General features: G+C 40.3%; 1 protein-coding gene across 5 annotated transcripts in view; it reads right to left on the reverse strand.

Annotated features, from left to right (window-relative positions):
• Positions 1-24,204, reverse strand: part of LOC134372124 (S-adenosyl-L-methionine-dependent tRNA 4-demethylwyosine synthase TYW1) — a 216,539-nt gene that overhangs the window by 44,429 nt on the left and 147,906 nt on the right. For 4 of the 5 annotated variants that reach the window (XM_063089339.1, XM_063089338.1, XM_063089336.1 and 1 more), the window contains 2 exons: positions 21,710-21,820; positions 1,095-1,262 (listed from right to left, as the gene is read on the reverse strand). In XM_063089339.1, coding sequence (XP_062945409.1) covers positions 1,095-1,262; positions 21,710-21,820 — 279 coding nt within the window. The remainder of the gene's footprint in view (positions 1-1,094; positions 1,263-21,709; positions 21,821-24,204) is intronic. The other variant, XM_063089340.1, reaches the window with a different exon arrangement.

Below are 24,204 nucleotides of genomic sequence, written 5' to 3' on the forward strand. Positions count from 1 at the left end.
AGTGTGTGATTCAGTGGTTTTAGCATAGTTACCGAGTTATGCAACTAACACCACTATGTAATTCCAAAACATCCTCATCACCCACCAAAGAAATCCCATACCTGTCAAGCAGGCCCTTCCTCATCTGCTATTCCCTCAGCCCCTCGCAACCACCAATCTACTTTCTGTCTCCATGAATTACCTATTCTGGACCTTTCCTATAAATGGAACCATACAGTACGTGGCCTTTTGTGTCTGGCTTTTCTCATCTAGAGTAATGTTTTCAAGGTTCAGGATGTCCATTTTTTTAAAACACATTTTTTAATAGCGAATTTGAACAGAAAACTAGGTAGAGTAGTATAACCACCTCTACAAATCCACCATCTGGTCTCACCAAACCTCACTCCTGTATGTCCCCACCTTATATTATTTTGAATCAAATTCCAGACACCACCTTATATCTTTGTAAATATTTCAGCAAGGACATAAATATTATGATAACTATTCCAACACTGGTGTTCTGATAAGGGTTTTTTCTTCTTATTCCTACCTCTCTACCAAGAACGGGATTTTTCCTTTGCTCAGTGGTTATTTACTTAAGAAAGATAATAGATTCGGGGACTTGTTCTGTCTAATAAAATACTAAAGGAGAAAAATGGAAATAATGTCATGAACTAAAATCTCAAAGAAAATTCTCCTGATGCCAAGATTCAAAGTGTTCTAAAACTTGATAAATACCTCGATATTTCTTCTGGCAGCTAGAAACTCATATAAGCATTATTCGCTGTCTTAGTTTTTCCCCATCATTCCAGGAAAGAACTAGAGGTTATTGCAAGGATGTTTTGCTTTTGTTTTTTGGGCATTCGTCTTTCTAAAAATTACAAACCAGAAAGCACTTCAAGATGTCTAGATGAGAGCTAAAAAAGAAGCAATTTCACACTGAAAGGAGCTAATGAACCCAACAGACCGAATTTAGGGCTTGCTTACTGTTGGTTTTAGATAAGGTAGCAGACAAGAAGATATTCCCTATAATAAAGTGAGGGGGAAATAAACAGAAAAGAGTGAAGCAGTAAGGATAAGGGGGATAGGAGAACGCATGTCTGAGTTATTCTTACCTTATTGTGTGCTATCAGGAGGCAATTAGAATGTTCGTGTTCACACGCAATTTCATAGTCGGGGATCAGATCCACCAACTCTCGGACAAATCGTACCACCTCCTCATGCCAGGGCACATTGGCCATGGTAAGACTGCTGGCAGAACTTTCTCCACAGTAGGTAACACCCTGTGGAAACATGGCAACCGTCAGAGATGATTAAAGACCTGCTTGAATGTCCTAGAGTAAGACTTTCAGAGCCAGAAAGGCCTCCTGAGGTCATACAAACCAGTCCAACCCATATTTGAAAGTGAAGAACGTGATACCAAGATGACGAAATCTACTTAGGAGATGACACAAGCAGTCAGTGATGAAGACAACACCAAAGGCCCCAGTTCTCCCCACCCTCTGAGAACGCTGGGCTTGAGCACCTGAGAGCTCTGTGTCATGTCACAGCCTGTGCTGTTGAGCCAAAGCAACAAATGTGAATCCACAGCCCATCTTCCCAGTCAGATTCACCTGTGCACTCCAATAGGTTAATTCTGAAGGGCTTCTGTATATTCCTCTAGTACAACAATGGGGGCACAGTATGTACCCATAAAAATCCACTGTCTAATTCACTGGGAAAATGTGAGCTTCCATTTTCCAGTATAATTGAAATTGGGGAACTTTTTCTGTAAAGTGCCAGATAAGGATCCCTTTGAAATTATCGCTCTAAGGAGATCACTTTGTAATATACTAGGAATATGGTTATATATGAACAAAGAATCATGCCAATAGAGAAAAATATTTGTGGATATACATACATACCTTTCCACATGCCAACACATACACATATATCTCGCCAACATAGAAATTCCTATTACGTAGGTACTTCAAAAAGTTCATGAAAAGATTCGCATTATCTTTTAATTCGGTTTTTTCCACTGACTTTTTGAGGTACCCTCGTAAGAACAGCTGCAGTAAAATAAACTAGCTTCTAACTCTTTTGAATTCTGACAGCCCAGGCATAAGACCCAAAAGTTTCATAACTGAGTTCTCTATTTGGTAAGTAACATAATGAAAATGATTAATTTTCTAATAATACGTGGTACCTTAACTCTGTGGGCTCTTCAAATACCCCCAAAATCAAACTTTCTTGACAACCTGTTTGAATATTCTAGATATGCTTGCACTAAGTGGGGAATAAATGAAATTAAGATATGTGCACCACTCACATGCACTCTGTCTCTCTGTCTCTTTCTCTCTCTCTCACACACACACACACACACACACACACACACACAAACACCATACAGAGACTAAAAGAAGGAGAATGACATTACATTTTTAAAAACCCACAAATGAACACTGCAGAGTGACCCTGACACTACGGAAGGCAGAATTGGAACTTGGCTGAAGACTCAGAGGAGCTCTGCAAAACACTCTCATCCAGATGGCAAAAAGCTTCCTGGTATATTAACTGAGATGGCCTTTGGGGAATATAAAGTACAGGCTACCCAACTTAATTATGATAAAAAAGAGAATCTTCTCTGTTTGCCCAGTGATTTATAGAATTCATTAAACTGAGTTCGAGTTTTAGGTGAATAAGAGAAGCAAATAATAATATAGTTCAAAAAATCATTAAGAAAGCATGGCTGGAAAACTGTGCTAACCCTGTTCAAAAGCATGAAAAACACGAGAATGATTTATTGATAGATCAAATTAGTCATAAAAATGCACTTCAATTTCAACACTGCTTATGCTGTATGAATTTATATACACAACCATGTATATAGTAGCTAACTCAAAGGAATTTTTTTTTAATATTTGAAAAGTTAGTCCACTGAAGCACAGAGGTTTTAGATGAGATCTTATATTCATGACAATGGCCTTTGAAAATATTTTAATATTTTATTATTCAGCAATAATAAATCATGAACCATTAAGGGGAGATTTGGTTTGGAAATTGTGGAATATACTATAAAGCATATGTACTTCACAGGGCCTGGTTTTCCAAAGTCTTGCAGTTTCAAATATGACCTTGCAAGGACAGGAAATTTCCCTCAGGCTATAAGTCTCTTGCAAGATAAGGATTGTGGCACAGCAGGTTGCTGGTTCAAAGACAGACTAGTTACTGATTGTTGTGTAAAGATACTGAGAAAATGCTGTTAAGAAGGAATGTTTGCTAAGATCAAACTGTTGTTGATAGGACGACTTAATTGCCTTACTGGAATATCATCTGGCTTGTTTAACTGAAAGTTACCAGCCTATACTGTTAGAACTATAACCCCACCTATGTCTCTTCCTGTAACTTCCTGGTCTGGAAAATAAATGCAGGAAGAGAACCCCAATTCCGTGTTAATTACCCGAGGAAGGGAAGTTAACCACTTCGGGGTCTCTCACTGCTCAGTAGAGATGAGCTTTGAGTAATCCTTTCATCTCCCTCGCCCAGGGGAGTAGGGTGACAAATCCGTGGGGGGCGAAGCAACACAAAGCAACAAAATGGGGCCCTGCGTGAGGACGTTCTCCACGGATCGGGAGACTGGCCTGCCAAGCATTAGAGAGGAACAGGACGTCCAATTCATCCCACAGCAAGGGAGTCCCTAATAAGGGAAACGCATCTCGGTAAGAGAATCACAGGTGGCTTTCGTTTAGCGATTGCACGCCTGAGGCAGGTCAAAGTTAGGCTTTTTCAACCCTGGAGATATTTTTTCGTTTTCTTTTAAAATGTGGATAATTCGTTAACGAAAGGGGAGACTGAACATACATTACAACTCCAATGTCTCCTTAAAGCAGCAGGCTGTAAGTAACTGAATAGCAGCTTGTAAAACTGTTAGTGGATATTAAACAACCATGTCCTTGATACCTCAAGGAAGGGAGCCTTAACATAAAAATTTGGGAACAAATTGGTCACTGGTTAATTATGCAATGGGTCTCGTTAAGGCTTCCCACCTAACAATTAGGAATCTATGTCAAGTCACTCTGAGACCTATCCAAGACTTTAACAAAAAACTAAGACATGTTTATGTCACCAAAAAAGGATAAAAATCTTTGCCAATGACTGAAAAAACTTTAAATTGGACAATCTAAAGTAAAAGAAGTTAATATTTCTTTACAGTGTTGGTATTATTTGAGCATGCTTTTCTTTCTTATCTGCACGATGCTTCTCTTCTCTCTTAAAAGCAATGGTTCTTTTCTTAACTGCATGTGCTACTCTTTTTTTGTAAAGACTCTGGAGTTTTATGAAAAAAAGCAGCCATGGCGCCAACCAGACCCCTTTTGGGTCTACTGCTCTTCTCCTAAAAACCTCAAGAGTCCAACGGTTTCATCTCTGATGGGTGGCTCAGCTCTTGAGCTCAGTAAGCTGTTTGAGAAACAAAAACTAGACTAAAATCTACCTTTTTAACTAGATGGTCTCAAATTTTCTGGCATCCACTTGGTTATTTTAAACAGACTTCTAAATCCTCTTCTGGTCTCATCTATGTATTTCTTCACAAAATCCTATTGGTAAAATTTCTATGCTATCTTCTTAAAGAAAGAAAATCTTCTCTGCATCTTCTTGAAAAGGCTTGCATACTTTGCTTTACAACGTAAACTTGTTATCTTGCTTTCCTTAAGGCAAGGTGAAGCCTCACCAAGAAGTCTTTTGAAAAAACACAATCTAAACCTGACTGTCCTTTTTACTAGTGAGCTTTTTTTGCATCTGAAACAAAACCTATAAGATCTTTGTTTGTTCTTGTTTTTTATGTCTTCATATATGCATATGTAAGATGTATGTTATGCTTATATGTTCATGTCTGTGTAACTGTTTTATGTACAAGGTACCAAATTGGCTTATAATTAATGTGCGCTCATTAAATAAATAAGTATACTTTTCAAGTTCACATGACTTAAATTTTCTAAAGTTTTGATAAATGTATTTTAAAAATTTGATTCAAACCTTTTACCTAAATTTGTCTCTAGGTCAACATGTCTCCTTGTTATCTCAGCTCTGCCTCTTGGCCATGCTGGGAGAAACAATATCTTTTAGACATAGATAGTGAATACTGCCCTTTGCCTCTCTGGATTCCTCATGGCTCTAATGCCACCTGGAATCCTGGGACCTGAAACAGCGGCTAATGAAAGGAAACATGCCAAATATCGCACAGGCCCTAGTTAACACTAACTGATAAGGGTATAAATCTAATACACCAAGTTTTTGGCTGGGAAACCATAAATATGTATTTGGTAAATATAACTAAAACTCAAATTGGGCTTTGTGTAATTTGCTCTGATAAATGGACGCCTATTACTAAACTGAATGTATAAAAATGTTCTTATCAACACACATTGCTGCCTAAAGTTTATTAATCAAACAGGATTACTAAAGGTCTTTTCACTTAACTGCTCTTGATGCAAAGTTGTAAAAGGTTTTCTTTGTCCCTTAAATAACTGGTTTAAAAAACTTGCTTTTAAGTTGTAAACCCCGCCAAAAACAAAATACAAAAAAACCTTTTTATATATAATTTTTAGACAAATTAGGCCAATTTAACATTGATAAAAAAGAAACAAGTATGTAAAAGGAAGGTGATTTAAAGAAGGCTATGGATGTGGGGATATGGTTATGGTTGGAGGGGCTAGAGAGAAAGAAAAATAATTTTATGTAAGAAAGCATCTGGTACAGTGTATTTTTGTCCTAAAGTAAAATGACTGGCTATTTAGAAAGTAGGAAGTATAGGACAAAAACAGAATGTCTGTGTAAGTCTTAATGATGGTTTATGTAGATAAGTTTGTTAAAAAAAATTAACTGGATTTAAAAACAAATTATGTGAGTTTTTCTAAAAATTAATGTCAAAAGTATTCTAATGCAGGGTTAGAACTTGCTGTCCTGTGATGGAACAACCAGGTTTTCTTTAAAAAAAAAAAAACACTTGACTGCTCTTATTACAAAATTGTAAAAGGTTTTCTTTGCCCTTTGATAACTGGTTTAAAAAACTTATTTCATGATAAGTTCTCATGCTCTCTGCCTTTAAAACACTTTGTCACTTTGGTTTTACTTTTTGTAATAATTTGTGATTTTATTCAACTAAATGTTTTAAGCCTTTTTGTTATTTAACACAGCTTTCCAACACGAAATTCAGAAAGTTTAAAATAACTTTGAGGAATTCCAAGGGCCCTGGAGTTTCTCAAAGGATATATAAAAGATGTATCAAAACTAATTGGCTTATTTGATAAATTAGACTAATATGGGAAAGCATTGTCAGTACTAAAGGTGTTATGGATATGTGTTCCAAAATCTTGTAAGGTTCTTAAATATCTGTGTCTTGATATAAATGCTACCGGTCATAATCTTGGTTTAATTATAATTTTAAAATATTATGTCTTCAAATAGTTCATGAAAGAATTCTGATAGGTACAGTTTCTGACAAACTTTAAGTTCATAGCTTTAAACTAAAGTTCCAAAATTATAATGAAAAAACTGATGGGTTTGTGAAATTGTTCACAAAGGTCAAAACAACAAAAGTTAATTGGTAAATTAATTTTTAAAAATTATGGGTCTTTACAATTTCCTTATTTTAAAACATTGCTGGTTTTCCTAATGTTTTTCCAAATGTAAGAAAACTCTCTCTCTCTCAAGCTATCTATAACTAACAACAGTTTGATAAAATGTCATTTAAAACAGAGATAAAAGCATTTGTTTTCTCCCTATTTGATTACCCCCAAAATTCAGTAACTTTAAGTATTCTTATGATGATTCATAAGTATTCTTATGGCAGTGTGGCTATTTTTATAAGTTCAATGAAAATTAACTCTCTCTCTCTTTATAACAGGATATAATTTAAAACTTTGGATATAAGATAGCATGTCTCATTTCCATGTTGCTGACCCCTTTTTTATGTTGCCATAAATTTGGCCTAGTGCTGCTTCATCCTGCTGTTCATCTTTCCCCCCAACATTGGACAAAACACAACCTGGGAAACAGCATTCCCAGCAATGTGGGACAGATCACTGAAAGTGAGCTGAGATGCTTCCTCTTTCTATCATCACCTGGGAAAGAGCCTTCCCAACACCGAGAGATTTATGCAATGAAAAGTAAGACCTTCTCAATCTAGATATTGATCATCAATGCTTTTATGAGAAATGTATTGATCATAAAGGGGAAAATAACGTCTTCTCTACAAAAGCAGTTCTCTAAATTTTCCTGGCCTTAAAGAGGGTGTTTGCAACTTGGATGAGACATCCTGTTCTTAAACAGAAAACTTGTAATTGATCAAAAATTTGACAAAAGAGGGCCGAGCCCGTGGCGCACTCGGGAGAGTGCGGTGGGAGCGCGGCGATGGTCCTGGACAGTTTTAACATTAACAAACTCCCTGAACTCAGCATCAGCTATTACATGGAGCAGAATCCCTTTCCCATAGTTTAAACACTTACTAATTATACCCAATTCACAGCACCTGGAGTGATGCCGCTGCAGCCGCACTAAGAGATGATGACATCACCAGTCCTCACCTAAAGTAAATTAAAAGGACTTGCCATGCTAATTGATACTAACTTTGCTTTAACAAAATGCTTTTTGTCTTAACTGTGCTAACCTGATCTATAGCTTTTGCTTTTTCTTTTAAATAAATAAAACGGGGAAGATCTGGAATATACTATAAAGCATATGTACTTCACAGGGCCTGGTTTTCCAAAGTCTTGCAGTTTCAAATACTGACCTTGCAGAAGACTGGAAATTTCCCTCAGGCTATAAGTCTCTTGCAAGATAAGGATTGTGGCACAACAGGTTGCTGGCTCAAAGTCAGACTAGTAACTGATTGTTGTGTAAAGATACTGAGAAATTGCTGTTAAGAAGGAATGTTTGCTAGGATCAAACTGTTGTTGACAGGATGACTTAATTGCCTTACTGGAATGTCACCTGGCTTGTTTCACAGAAAGTTACCAGCCTATACTGTTAAACTGTAACCCCACCTATGTCTCTTCATGTAACTTCCTGGTCTGGAAAATAAATGCAGAAAGAGAACCTCAATTGGCGTTAATTTCCCAAGGAAGGGATGGCTCTCGCTTGAGCATCCCAAAGGGAGATTAACCACTTCGGGGCCTCTCACTGCTCAGAAGAGATGGGCTTTGAGTAATCCTTTCATCTCTGTCACCCAGGGGAAGTGGGGTGACAAATCCGTGAGGGGCAAAGCAACGCAAAGCAACAGGAAATGAAAAGAGAGAATGAATGCCACAGTCCATTATTATGTCTTCACGTAATACTTGTCCTTACAATATGATGCTTTACAGCTTACAAAGCACTTTCACATTCAAGTTCTCATTTTAGCTAGACACAACCCTCTGAGGTGGGAGCTTTGAGTCACCGTGATGGAACTGCAGGGCAGAGGCAGTCTCAGTGCACTGGGCTGCCAGGTGACCTTGATGAGCCCATGCCCACTCACTCTGGCTCCCCACAACTCACGGGCTAGTGCTCTCCCTGCTTTGACTACTTCACGTCAAACTACTTTACTCCAGGCTACTGCTGACTTTATTCCTGAGTGCAGTGACCCAGAATTATCTAGAAATGCTTTGTTGTCCCTCATACCATGGCTGTCTGCCACCTTCTCGCCCACTGCTACCCCAGACCCCACCCCAGGTCACCAGCAGCAAGTTCTTACCCCACAACTTTGAATACAGAACAACCTCCAGAAAACAGATAGGTAACAAGGTGGCAGTAGAATAGACAAGCCACTCACTCCAGAATCTGCAGGCCAAGGAGTGACAAACAAGCAGACTCAAAAAAAGCTCGTGAAGAACGGACCATTATTGCACCTGCTGGCCACACTGCTCCAGGAAGGCCATGTACTGGCTGCTCAGAAAGGCTGCCTTGCGATTCATGGTCTGTCTGCAGGAAGAGCAGTATTTCTGCAATTTGACTATTTGATATTCTAATTAAACTGACTGGGCGTCAAGAGACTCCTGATGCTGTTTTTGCTCCCTACAGTGTGATGAGAAAAGAAACGCTGGCTTCATGATTTTTTTCAGCATGTGTTTCAAGAACTCCCCAGGCTGGCCCAGGCTACTCAGCGTGGCACACAGGGCCCTCCCACCCCCTCACTAGCTTGTTCTAAAGGGACCAGCCACTGATCACCTGCCCTGGCCCTCACCCACACGCAGCATCTCTAGAGCTGGACTGACCACTCAGCACCTGAAAATCCCCCATCGCCTCTTTCACTTCTGCTCTGGACCCACCCCATATGACCCCAATCTCATCACATCTCGTGTACATCTGCCACCAGACAACTAGTGTGACAATGTGTCCAACTCTGCACTCTCAGACGGCAGGGGCTGCACCTTGCTCTTCTCTGTACCCCCCACTAACCCACGCTGGATGAGCTAAAGGTCAAGTCAGACATTCTTCTACGACAGTAAACTCCAGAACTCTTTTCTAATCTAACATTTTACACATATTAGTCAGGATTTTTCTACTCTTTACTGATTATGAAGTAACTGCTAAATACTGGTTAGGTATTGCTACAGACATGAACAACTGGCACTATTCCTGACCTCTGCGTGGAGAAAGAATGAGATTATCTAAGACGATCGTTTTGTAAGGTGCATTCTGCAAGCACTGCACACTGTAGACAGTTATAATGCTAACATTAAGGAGCTTTAGAGAATTTGACAACAAATAATTACTGAGCACTTACTATTCTCAAGGTGTAGTACTAGGCAGAGAAAATAAGGACAGTATTTCATTTACAGACGGACTGTGTTATAAAAGTTTTCTGTGGGGGGGAAGAAGACAACAATCACAACAAATCCTTGAACTTGTTAAGACAAGTGAACAGATATGATGTGGGGGGTGGGGGGGAGGAACCGGTAAAGGGTCACAAAAATCAACTACAATGTATATTGAGAAGTTAAAATAAATAAATAAAAAGTTTTCAAAAAGACAGATGTTTGTAACATGAAACACATTTTCACAAACAAGCAGACAAATAATGATAGTTAAGATTCTCAGGCTAGCAAATAAAAGCCTATTTAAGCCTAATGAAGCTGAAGTACAAGTCAATTTACAGGGAATACAACAGAAAAATATTTTACAACACTGGCAGCAAAAGAAAAGAGGAAATCAATATAATAAAGAAATAGTTTCTATTAATTTAAATAAATGTGGTAAATGGAATGTGAGCTAAACATTTACCGAATACAGGCTTAAGTTACCCTACTCACTTCTCAAAACAAACCTAATTAAATAGATATTAATACTCTAATTTTAATATTGAGGAAATTCAAGCTCAAGGAGGAAAAGTAACCTAACCCAGGCTACCTCGGGGCACTTTAGGTGTGTACCAAACTGTGCTCTACCAGTTCTCCATGAGACTCCAGTGTGCACACTATGAGACCCCTGGCCCACCCCAAACACACACACATCTGGGAGAGGAGAAGCTGGGCCACATCTGGCCACAGCACCACTCCCACTTTTACCATCTTCCTCTCTGACCCATGGATATTGCTGTGAAAACTTACATGACCAAAGCTAGTGTGATTTTTCTCTTTGGCTCACAAATAAAATGAAAACAGAACACGTGAAGAGAGTAGAAAAAGGAAGATAACGTTTCCTAATCCAATCAGGTTAGTGCTAGAAGACAAAATGATAAAAAGAAGTTGAAGGGAGAATACAAACCTATGTATTCTATGTATTTGAGAAACCTTACTCTAAGTGGACTTAGTAATCTGAAAACAGTCAGTACAATATTCTGAATACATACACAGAAGTGCATGTTTCTATTTTAAAGTCCTAGAAATTAATAATAAAAAGATACGCAACCCCCAAAGGAAAGGAAATTAGCATACTGGAGATATCTGCACTCCCATGTTCATTGCAGCATTATTCACAATAGCCAAGATATGGAAAATACCTAAGTGTCCATCAACAGGTGAAAGGATAAAGAAAATGTGGTGTATATACACAATGGAATATTATTCAGCCATAAAAAAAAAAAAAAAATGAAATCCTGCCACTTGCAGCAACATGGATGAGCCTGGAAGACATTATATTAAGTGAAGTAAGTCAGGTACAGAAAGATAGATAATGTATGTGAGAGCAAAAATAATAAGTTGAACTTTTAGAAGTAGAGAAGAGAATTGTAATTATTAGAGGCCTGGAAGGAGAGAAGGGAGAGAGATAATGAGAGGTTAGTTAATGAACTTAAAATTACAGCTAGAATGAAAAAATAAGCTCTAGTGGTATATGGTAGTGCCAGGTACCTGTAATTAACAATAATTTATTGTATGTTCTCAAATGGCTAGAAGAAAGAAGCTCAAATGTTCTCATTACAAAAAAAGATAAATTTCCTCAACGATGAATTTGCTAACTACCCTGATTTGATCATTACATATTGTATAAATGTATTGAAATATAACTCTGTACACCATTAATACAAACAATCAATATGTTTCAATTAAAAAATAAATAAATTCCTTTAAAAAATAAAAAAAAAAGATCAGCAACCCAACTGAAATCAGACAAAGAATATGAGCAGCATTGTATTTACTGCTGAGGGAGCCCCAAGCATGTCACTCGCCTAGGGCCAATGTGTATTATCAGTTTCACATCCTGGGGGCATTTATCTGGCCTTGAGTTACTATTAAATTTGAACTCCAACCTCCTTTAAGGATTAGACCCTGGGGGAGACTTTTCCTTTTTTACCAAGAGCATAGACCAGGCACAAGCCTTCCAAGTGCTCTTCTTTGTCAGTGGGTAAGGCTTTTCCTAATCTGTCCTTTCACTGAAGGTGAAAGGCCTCATCTTCTGCCCTTTAAACCCAGGTTCTGTCTCTACTAGATCTGTGGAGAACCACCAGGACCGTCTCTCTTCTTCTAGCCCCTGAGGGTTTCCCTACAGCCTCAACAGGTCCACTATGTTCTCACAAGCATGTTTTCCATAACATATCCACTTCTAAGTGTTTACTTTTGGAGAGATGTAAGGTTCCCTTAGCCTGCCATATTGCTAGTTCTCATCAAATGATTTTTGGAGAGGGCTTATTATTAATTTTAAAACACCTCCATTTTAGAAAACTTTAACTTTAATAAGGCAACAAAAAAGATGCCTTTTCAGACTTTAAGGCATTTAATCCTATTGAACAGGAAAGCATGCCTTCTCCACTTACTGATTTCACTTCAGTCTTTTGAATTACAAAAGTGATGCATGCTCATTGTAGTAATTCGCACAACACAGAACTATGAAAAGTAAAATTAGTAAGCCTTTCCTTCCCCTTCTCCCAAATAGAACTCTGTTAACTGATAGGTTCTGAACATAACCAGTGCCATTTTAGGAAAAGCCAAGCATAAAATGGCTCCCAACCCCCCGCCCCCTTCCCTTTACCTGAAGCCTCGTGACTTCTGCAAAATAGAAACCCTTTTGCTTCTGCATGGGTGCAATTTTCCACGCTGGCTGTATCTGCCAGCCCTTCATGCCCTACAACCTATATAAGCTCTCCCACCCTGATGCCTGGGGTTGCTCTCCCCTTTGACAGCAGCCCCAGCTGCTGCTCTCCATTTTGAATGCAGCCCAGCAGATTCTTTTTTTTTAAATAAAGCTTGATTGGTACCCGGCATTTTGACTCACTTTCTTTCATTATGGTGCTGAAACTCGGGAAGGGTCCTGGCTGGGACCTTCGGACAATCCCCTCTCTTGGGCTGATTGGCCCTCCCGGCTGCCCTTCCTGGACCTGCCAAACTGGGTGCCTCTGGGACTCTCTCCTTTTGCCATTTCAGACCAATTCATCAAACATCAGCCTCAACTTAGGGTAAGTCAGTGGGTCTGTTCTACTTCTACCAGTTCCCCTGACAACTCTCTACAACTACTGTCTACTTGCTATGAAGCCCAGGTGCCTGGTCAGAGAAATCCCTCTCACGCCCCCCAGCTATTAGAGGACGCTCCTCTAGCCAGTCAGTGGCTCCTCTCTTGAAAAGAAGGTGTACACCAACGAGGACACTCCTTGGTGTCACCCTTCTACTAGGGCTGCCCGTTTCCTTTCCCACCCTTCACATGGGATCCTCATAATCCAAACCTCCATGCTCTATGCCTCTGGGCTGTCTCCAAGCCTCTACGCTTTACGCCTCTGGGCTGTCTCCTGGACAATCTCTTGGCCTCAAGGGAGACATTAAAACCTGAAGGCCTCATTTTCTACTGCAATCAGGTTTGACCTAAATACAAACTAGACAATGGATCCCAGTGGCCAGAAAGTAGCACTTTTAATTTGGGTACTCTAAAAGACCTTAGACAACTTTTGTCACTGAAGCGGCAAAGCCGGAGAGATTCTGTATGTTCAAGCCTTCTTCTATCTCCAATCTTGTCCTTCTCTCTGTCAAAACTGTCCTACGTCTCAAATCCTCCTAGTTCATGCCCAAAATAATAGGTGGCCTTCGGGAGCCATTGCCATCCCTCGCACAGACCCAAATTGAGACAACCAGGCCGGCCACAGGGACCGGGACCTTCGGGATAATATGATCACACGCCTATTTCACGGCCTCCAAAAGGCTACTCACAAGGTGGTCAATTATGACAAGCTTAGAGAAATCACACAGAGATCCATCAAAAATCCCAATGAGTTCCTAACCTGCCTCTCTGAGGCTTTACATACATACACACGTATAGACCCAAACTCCCCTGCAGGCATGGCTCTCTTACACTCTCATTTCATTACCCAATCAGCCCCTGACATTAGAAAAAAAAAAAAAAACTAAAAAACTTGGGGATGGTACAGATACAACCCAACGAGACCTCCTCAATGCAGCTCTCAAGGTTTTTAACAATAGGGAGGAGGAGGAGGAGGAGGAGAAGGATCAATACAAAAGAGATCAGGCCAAATACCAGCTCCTGGCTAATGCTATCTGGGGTTCACATACTCCAAAGCCAGCTGCCTCAAGGGGCAAGCTGCCCAGGAACTGCTTCAAATGCAGCCAACTGGGCCACTGGGCACAGGCCTGGCATAACTTCAGGTCTCTTCCCAGGCCCTGTTCTCACCATAAACAGCCAAATCATTGGGGAGTTGACTGTCCCACTCTCCAGAGAGGGAGTGGCCCAGTCCCCAACCCACACAGCCTTTGGCTTCATGGCCATCCTTACCAGAACTTCTTGGATTCACCCAAGAGGAGGACTGATGATGCCCAGGGCCTGAGGCCCCCACGGAGATCACCACACATGAGCCCAGCATAACTCTCCTCATAGCAGGTAAGCCGATCTCTTTTGTCACTGATACACGGGCCACTTATTCTACCCTTCCTGAATATGCAGGACCAAAAACCCCATCCTCTATCACAATAGTAGGGGTCAGGGAATCAGAATACTACCCACGGATCACTCAACCCCTTTCCTGCACCCTACATCACACCCAATTCACACACAAATTTTTAATAATGCCTCAATGCCCAACCACCTTACTGGGATGGTACATTCTTTTCAAATTCAAAGCTACTCTTACCCTAAACACTTTAACTCCAGCTACAATACTCCTGTTACAGGCCACCCCAGACCTGGCCTAAGGCTTCCACTTTCCCCTTCCCCCCAGACAAGGTTAATCCCGTAGTATGGGACATTTCTTCTCCCTCCATTTCTGTGCACCATTCCCCTATCCTTGTTAAGTTGTGGAACCCCTCTTTGTTCCTTAGTGTCCCACAGTACCCCATCGCTAACAAACACCTAATAGGCTTAAAACCCATCATACACAAACTCCTTTCTTCTCAACTCTTATGGCCTACCCACTCACCTTTTAATACACCCATCCTTCCGGTTATAAAGCCTAATGGCTCATACTGTTAAGTTCAAGACCTCAGGGCCATTAATGCAGCCATTTTACTCATAATCCCAATCATTTCTAATCCCTATCATTTATAACCCCTATACTCTTCTATCCACAATCTCAACAACAACCCATTTCTTCTCTGAACTTGACCTCAAAGATGCCTTTTTTTCTATCCCCTTATACCCTTCCTATCAAAACCTGTTCACCTTCACTTGGACTGATCCTGATACGTGTGACTCCCAGCAACTCACCTGGACTGTACTACCTCAGGAGTTTTGGGATAGCCCCCCCCAATTCTTTGGCCAGGCCTTAGCTCAAGACTTATCTGAACTTCCTTCAACCTCTAGCACTTTAATACAATATGTGGATGACCTCCTCCTTTGTAGCCCCTCCTATGAGGATTCACAGGCCCACACTGTTGCTCTCCTGGCCTCCAGGGGATATTGAGTGTCCCCCAGCAAGGCCCAAATTTCTTCTCCTTCAGTCACCTATTTGGGAGTCCACCTCACCCCCATAGGTATCTTTGCCTATGGATTCCTAACTTTGGCGTGCTAACAAAACCACTTTATGAGGCAGCCAAAAGGGATCCTGCCATTCCCTTAGATCCCACAAAGCCCATTCATTCTCCCTTCCAGCAATTAAAAGCTGCTTTCCTCACAGTCCCAGCTCTATCCCTCCCAAACCTATCTCATTCTTTTATCCTATACGTCACCAAAACCCAAGGATTGGTAGTCAGGGTTTTGGGACAAGAGGCGGGAGATATCTTCTCCCCAGTTGCATACCTTTCCAAACAATTGGACACCACAGCTCAAGGATGGGCTCCCTGTTTACAGGCCTTGGTGGCAGCAGCCCTTTTAACACAAGAAAGCTCTAAACTAACTTTTGGACAACAGTCATTTGTTCCCCCCATCATCTTCAAGACCTGCTCAGCCATAAGGCCATGTCAACTTTCTCCCCTTCCCGCCTACAACTTATCCACCTTACCTTTACTGAAAATTCCCAGTTCTCCTTTAAACTTTGCCCTCCCTTAAATCCAGCCATTCTCATAACTCCTACTACACCTTTTTCAGCCCTTATATTACTCTCCCCACATGGCCAAGTTACTTAAACAAATCACTCAAAATTGTCCTTTGTGTACTCGTTGCTCTAATCAAGGTGGCCACCAAGTTCGGTCTTTTCCCACCCATCAGGCCAGATGATACACTCTTGGCCAGGACTGGCAAATTGACTTTACTCACATACCTCCCCACAAAAGGACACATTATCTTCTAACCTTAGTAGATACCTTTTCAGGTTGGGTTGAAACTTTTCCTTGCACTTCAGAGGATGGTACAGCACTAATGCATGCTCTCACCTCAGAAATCATCCCTCGTTTTGGCTTGCCCACCAGCCTCCAGTCTGATAAGGGCGTGACATTCATTTCCCAGATTACACAACTCACTGCACAAGTGTTACATATCAAATGGGACTTACACATACCATATCAGCCTCAGTCATCAGACAAAGGAGAAAAAGCCAATCACCTCATAAAAACACACCTCACCAAGCTGTCCATGGAACTTCACCTCCCTTGGACCTAACTTCTCCCTGTAGCACTCACTTGCTTGCAAGTTGCCCTCCGCAAACCCACTGGTCTCAGCCCCTTTAAACTTAAGTATGGTAGACCCTTCACTCTCACACCTCTCCCTTCCAGCTCATCGCCTTTAGGCCAGTATCTCCCTACTCTTTTGCTCATTAGGGATCTTCTTTCGCAACAGGCCAACCTTCTATTACCTCATCCTTTCCCCACCACCCCCTCAGACTTTAAAAACTGAGCCCAGGATAGCAAGTGTATATTAAAACCCGAATCCCAAAGCCCCTCTCACCATGTTGGGAAGGGCCTTATACAGTATTTCTCACCACCCTCACGGCAGTGAAGGTACTAGGAAAGCCTCCTTGGTATCACTCATCCTTGGTAAAACTAGCACCTGAGACTTTACCCAAAGAATCTGTTAACACCAAGCCAGAGGAGTTCCTCTGCTCAACCCCCAACCAAACATCTCCTTACACTATGTCCATTTTAGGACCCACAAAATTGAAAATCTCCAGGACCTCCACTCTTCCCCCAATCCCAGAAGAAGGATGACCTTTCCCCCAGCAATTATCCTCTCACTCTTGCAGGCCTGCTTCACATCCTTCACACAAGAGCTACTGCGAGACTGGTCCCAACCTGCTATGGTGGGTTTGCTATCATGGGACATGATAAGTATATGCCACCCCATGTCCCTAACCTTTATTATACTACTTGTTCTAGTACTTGCTACAGGATTGAGAGCAGCTGCCCTAAAGGATTGTAACAATATAAAGATATTTCACCTGGCACTCCTTTACCTCCTATCATTAGGATGCTTTTTAACAATTTCATTGTGGCAATGCACCTTTTAAATTAACCCCTTTTGCCCCACTTTCCAAATGCCTCAAGAACTGATCCTTCTCTTTGGTCCTTGCCTCTTCTGGTGTCTTTCTAATTTCTTACAGGAGTGGATGCAGGCTTTCACCAACCAAAAGGTCACCGAATTGTTCCTAGGAAGAGGATATCAGGCCCTGAGAACCGTCGACCCTTCCCCAGAAGAATACAGCCTCCCCACATGAAACCAATACCCTGCCACCTAATTGTTTTACCTGCCAACATAAATCTTTTACTTTTTTAATATCTTCACCAATGTCCAGCAGGAAGTAGCTTCAGAAGAATGAGACTTCACCCCTTTCCCCTTCTCCCTATACTTAAAAGGTGGGAATGATAGGTTCTGAACATAACTGGCACCATTTTAGGAAAAGCCAAGCACAAAATGGTTGCCAACCTCCCCTTCCCTTTACAAGAAACCTTGTGGCTTCTGTAAAATAGAAACCCTTTTGCTTCTGCATGGGCACAATTTTCCACCCCAGCTGTATCAGCCAGGTGGAGCTTCTGCATTAGCATAATGCCCCTCATTGATTGTATCAGCCAGCCCTTGGTGCCCTACAACCTATATAAGCTCTCCCACCCCGACACCTGGGGCTGCTTTCCACTTTGAGGGCAGCCCCAGCTGCTGCTCTCCATTGAATGCAGCCGGCAGATTCTTTTTTTTTAATAAAGCTTGATCAGTACCTGGCATTTCGGATCACTTTCTTTCATTAACAATTTCACATACATCCTTTCGTACTCTTCTTATATAAATATATCTGACCATAGATAGCTGAAAACTCAATCAGATAATAACTATTATTCTATACCTAGTTTTGTCTCAGCAGTAGTGAATATGCTGTAAACATCCCTTTTGCTACTTCAACTTAAAAGGAAGACACTTCATTAACATGCTAGACAAATAAGGGCTGATGTTCACAAAGCAGGTGGTCTAGTCCTCCGGTGGACCAGGTACATGCAGTGCAGGACGTTTCTCCCTCAGTTCTTCTACAAGACAAGCTGATCGTGACCACACTTTCCCCTGATATAACAAAGTAATGTTTCATCATTAAAAACTTTTAAAGTTGTGATTAGATTATACATTTCTTCAAGAATTTTAAGTTATAAATCTCTCAATGTAGCTCATTTTACTTTTATATATTTTGCCTATTCAATGAGATATTCATTTTCCAAATACCACATCCATATTAACTCTTTTATGTCCAGTGTTTTAACGAGGCCTGGCATATGAAGAGAGCTCAAAATTATTGCTGAATGCAGGGATAAAACAGTAAACTGGAAACCTTGTTTGAAAGAAATTATGTTGTTATAGGCAGAAAGCTTTATCTATTACCTAGTGATGTTAACAGTTTGCCAAGCTCAAAAATACCCATCAGAGAATTATACTGTTTACCAAGTAGCCATCTTCCTTTAAAAAATAATGTTTATTAAATTTTTTCAGATTATAAAATACCTCATTCATTATAGAAAACATGACTGCAAGAGAAAGAAAGAATGAGAAAGAGGGAAAGGGGGAAGGGAAGAGGAGGGAAGGAGGGAAATAAAAGAAATTGACTGTGGGATCCAGCCACGTTGCTATATAATAACGTGGGTTTTACTGCAACATAATTTGAGGCAACATTCTTTAACAGCTAAATCATAAAATAAAACACCACTAATCTCTGATGTTGGCAAGGTTTTCTTAAGTTGGCGCATATATTTTCAGATGTAGTTTGTATCTCTGCATTATTAGAGCTCCTGCCAAGAGCAGCCTTTTGAAATTAAGAGCAATTTCAGAAGAAAAGAGCGTCTTTGAGCTGCCCCAGAACAGCATCTACACACGTGGACAGCAGCACTTCGTGGGCTGCTGTCCCCACCTCCCCAGGGCACACAGTAACACAAAGAGCTGCACACACAACAGGACAGCCATGAGGCTGATAGCCTCCGAAACTGCATGCAGAGCGTCCAGTTTCAAAAACATAAACTGAGAAAAGTAGAATTGGCCTTCAGAGACAAGGTAGATTTTCTGGCCACTTTCTTCCACTCTGTGGACTTTCTTGTAGACTTTTTTTGTTGCCCAAAAGCCGTTTGCCTCTAAACACTCCACAGCTGTAACTACCATCTCATGCTGAGACTTCCAAATCGTTTCTAGCCTTGCCTTATCCCCCAAACTCCAGGCCTGGATGACCTAGGGCCTGTGTGAACCTACACATGGATATTTAAAAGATATCTCAAATTTAATACAACCAGAAGAGAACTCATAAAATTTCTCACCAAATTTGCACCACCACCACCCCACCTCCCCACTGGTTTTCTCTCTCTCAGGAAACAGATCCTCCCTCCACACAATTGCTTATGCCAAAAGCCCAGGTGCTGTTCTTCACTCCTTTTTCCTTTCACCCCATACATCTACTCTGGCAAAAAATTCTACTGGTTCTACTTCCAGAACTTACCCTAAATGCACCCTCTGCTCTCCAGCTATATTACTGCTGACCTTCCCCAAACCACCACATCTCCCGCTTGCATTAAGCAGCAACTTGGTAGCTGGTCTGCCTAATTCTACTGCCTTCTGTGATTCACTCAGGCAGGACACAGCAGCAGGGTGATCTTTTAAAATCATCAGATCACATCACTCCCCAGCTTAAAACCCTTTCCTAGTGCACCCAGAATTTTAAAAGTTTACCATTAAGTTTAGTTTAAAATTCAATTCTCTTATCTTTACTTGAAATGCCAAATGAAATCTGCCCCCGGCGCACATCTGTGATTCACCTTGCACCACCACCAACCTCAACAGCTCCCCTAGGCTCACACAGGACCTCTGCATACTAGCTGTGCCATCTGCTTGGTGTGCTCTTACCCCAAGCCTATGCATATTGGGTTGCTTCTTACTATTAAGGTATCAGTTTTTAAGAAGTCACCTTTTCAGAAAAGCCTTCCTAAAATAGTCAACCACAATGTCTAGCAAAACAATATATAATTTTACCCTTTGACCCAGCAATCCACTTCTAGGAACCCATCCCAAAGAAATGTGCAAAAATATTCAGACATGATGTACCTCTTGACAGAAGCATACAATGTCCACTACAAAATATTCCTGAAATACAAACTCACACACACTCCTGAACCTGACCAATCCACAGGAAATACAGGGCTCAAGAAACATGTAATTAATAAAATCTAAAACAAAAATATGGAGAATGAGCCAGAACAAATGATCCATTTTCTGTAACAAAATAAATTACATGGGGAAAAGCATATGGAAGAAGAACTGACAGATTAAAAGAAACTTAAAAGAAAAACAATCCAGTTACCATGTACGGCCATTATTTGGATACTGATTCAAAAATACCACTTAAATAAAAAGAAATAATCAGTAAAATCTGAAACCTCCATGTTCTAATAATTAAAACTTTTTAGTTAAAATTTTTTATGTTTGAGCCTGTTACTCTGAATACATTTAAAAAGGGTTCATATCTTTCAGGAATTGCTATAGTCTGAATGATGCCACCAAAACTCATGTTGGAATCTGATCCCCAATGTGGCTGTGCTGGGAAGTGGGGCCTAGCGGGAGGTGTTTGCGTCAAGTGGGGAATCCCTCATGACCTATAGGTTAAAACCCTAGGGGAGAGTAGTGTGAGTTCTTGCTCTACTGGTTCCCTTGAGAGCTGGTTATTATAAAGAGCCTCTCTCCCTCCCCCTCCCCGTCCTGTGCAATCCCCTTACATAGGGCGGCTGTACTTGGCTGTACTCTCTACCATGAGAGGGAGCAGCCTGAGGCCCGCACAAGATGCAGCTGTCCCAGAATTGTACGCCAAATAAACCACTTTTCTATGACCCAGTCTGAATAAAATAATAAATTACTCAGAATACCTGAGTGTTCTGTTGCTATAACAGAATACTCATAAAAATGGACTAATACAGGGATATATACTAAAAAATAAGTTATAGGTGAATGATATAATGTTGGGGGTTTGCTTCAAAATAATCTGGGATAAGAGCAGAGAAACTGGGTAGCAGTCTAGGTGAAACAAGACTGGTCACGAGCTGATGATCTGGGAAGGTGAGTGAGGGATGAATAGGAGTTCTTTAGACCAGTCTCTCTTCTTCTGTTTATGTTTGAAATTTCCCATAGTAAAAGTTTCTTTAAAAGCCAACCAATTTACACTACAAAACAATTTTATTTCTCGACATACTAATGTCACTGTGTCGTTTTTAATTATTCATTTTGTGTTGATTATCTAACTCCCACTAAAATATAAACTATATTAGCAAGAGCTTAGTCTTCTTTTCTGCTGTTATCCCTGATGCCTAGGACAATGCCAGGTTCTTGATTAATATTGCTGAATGAATAAATAAATAAATAAAATCCCTGGGACCTCCTTCGGGGTTTTAAAAGATTTTAACTCCACAGCTGCCAACAAAGAATCAGGGTAGAAGGAGTGATGTGAGCCAGCAGGGCTTACCTTCACCTCAATGAAGTCAGGATTCCCCAGGGACACAAGCTGGGCGTAGGCCTGCAGCTCATCCACATTCCAGGCTTTCACCAGCGTCAGTCTGTAGACGGTGCGCTGTTGCTGAAACAAGGGAAAAGCCAGCTTTGTTTTTATCTCAATGGTAGTCACCTACTAGCCCACGATTCCTAGGCTTTTTCAACTCATAGAGAAACCAGGCCAGGCAAAACCCGGCATGAACTTTCATAAACTGAAGTTATAATTTGGGAAAAGATGAGACTGTAAACAGTGTATAAGATTCTCACCTGCCTTACGGAGGGCACGGGCACTGCCAGATTTCTCTTCTCTCCTAACAATATCCAACACTGTGTTAGGCACCCAAAGGTATCCTGACACACACACACACTGAATTAGATTTAGTAAGGAACAATAAATTGGCCAAATGGTTTTAGGTCACGTAAAATTAATTCAAATATCCTCTAGACTTTCAGGTAATAACCACTCAAGTTGTTAATCACAAGAACTATTGATTACTCTTGTCCTCTTTCCTGCTTTCTCATCATTTAGTGGGCTTTCTTTTGAGAGATCTTAAAGAGTATTAGGCAGCCACACCAGAAAACAGCGTTTTCCAAGCATGTTTACTCATATATATGAGGTACTGCAAAAAGTTTGCGGAAAGTAGAATGAAAAGATAATATGAATCTTTCCATGAACTTTCTAAAGTATCCTCATACTCAAAAGTTCCTTTAAAAATGCAGTATATAATGCAAGAAAAGACCGAAATTGTTTAGATTCTCTTTACATACCTAGAATTCTTCCAAAGCCAAAATCTAACAAAAATAGTAGAAAACCTCACTTATACTGATATATGCAAAAACCTTATAGAAATTTTAGAAAATAAAATTCATCACTATGTTAAAAATTCTAGAAATGCAAAGATAATTGAATATTAGGCTATATAGTGACATAATTCATCATAGTAATAGTTCAATACAGAAAAACCATGTGCTCATCTTCACAGATATCCAAAGGCATTTGATAAATATATTTTCAAACCCATCCCTGATTTTAAAACAAAACAGAATAAAATCAAAATCATTTGGTAAATACAAAAATTGAAAAACACATCCTTTAACATAAAGAAAAATATTCTCCAATCGATAGTCAATGTCATTCTTAGTGGTTAAAAAAAGAGACATCCCCATTTAGTCAGACCAACAGAAGACTGTGCACTCTATTTTTTTTTTTTTTCAACACTTTCCTACGAGTTATAATCAAAGCAATAAGGCCAGGGAAAAGAATTATTAGAAAGAAAAATACCAAAAAAAAAAAAAAAAAAACCCAAAACTAATTAATTGTAAATAATATAAACACCTTCTTGGAAACCTAAGAGAATCAACTAAAAAATAAGATTAGAGAAAAGTGGCCAGTTACTAAATAAAAATATAAAACTCAATAGCTTTCCTAGCATGGAGCAGTGGGTTAAATGTGAACTCTGGGGCCAGACCGAGTCCCAGACCATGTAGTAGGTATCTTTACCTCTCTGCTCTCAGTTCCTACCTGGGTAAGATGGGGGTTTTACACAGGATTAAAAGTGTTAATCCATGCAGCACTTAGAACCAAGCCTGGCAGCAGTAAGTCATACCAACCATTAGATATTACATGCCAGTAATGACCAATTACAAAATACAAGGCAAAAAATAGTCTACTTACAATTATAGAATAAAATCTATAAAATACCTAGTGATTGGTTTATGAAACAGCATGCAGGAAGGAAAATAAAATAAACTTTTCTGAGAGACCTAAACAAAGACTCAACTATGGGAAGAACCACGATAGACATAAATATAATGTAATTCCCGTGGGAGTTTACAATTTCTTCGGACAAATAAGCTGGCGATGATACCAATAAAAACACTAGCAGGGGTTAGCAGTTAGCACTTACTATGTGCCAGCTGCTGTTATAAAGTGTTTTGTACCTTAGCAAAGATTCTAGTATTTGTCTAACCTTCACACCAAATCTTACAAAGTAGATTTCACTATTATCTTCACTTTACAGATATGAAATTGAGGCCTAGAGCCATTAGGTAAATTGCCCAAAGCTGCACAACTGGAGAGCAGCTGGGAAGAGGACCCAAGCAGCAGGAAACCAGAGCGGGCGCCCTCGCACTTTGCTCAGCCTTGTTAAATTGCAAGATAAAACATGCAAAGAGAAACGCACATGAAACATGAACGCATAGCTCAAGGGGTAAGAGTAAAATAACCACCACCCAGACACCCCTCCTGCTCCTCCCAGGCACTATCCACTCCTTTCACCCTAAAGATATCTAATATCCCGACTCTAACTTTACAGTTTAGTTTTTCGCCTGTGTTTAAAATTTATATAAATTTGTGTAAATGGAATCATACCCTCTTGCGTCTGGCTTCTATCACTCAACACTGTGTTTATAAAATTCACCCATGCTGCTGCATGTTGAGGTTTGTCCATTTTCTTTGCATGAATACAC

The sequence above is a fragment of the Cynocephalus volans genome, chromosome 3 (genome assembly GCF_027409185.1).
Source record: "Cynocephalus volans isolate mCynVol1 chromosome 3, mCynVol1.pri, whole genome shotgun sequence".
Lineage (NCBI taxonomy): Eukaryota > Metazoa > Chordata > Mammalia > Dermoptera > Cynocephalidae > Cynocephalus > Cynocephalus volans.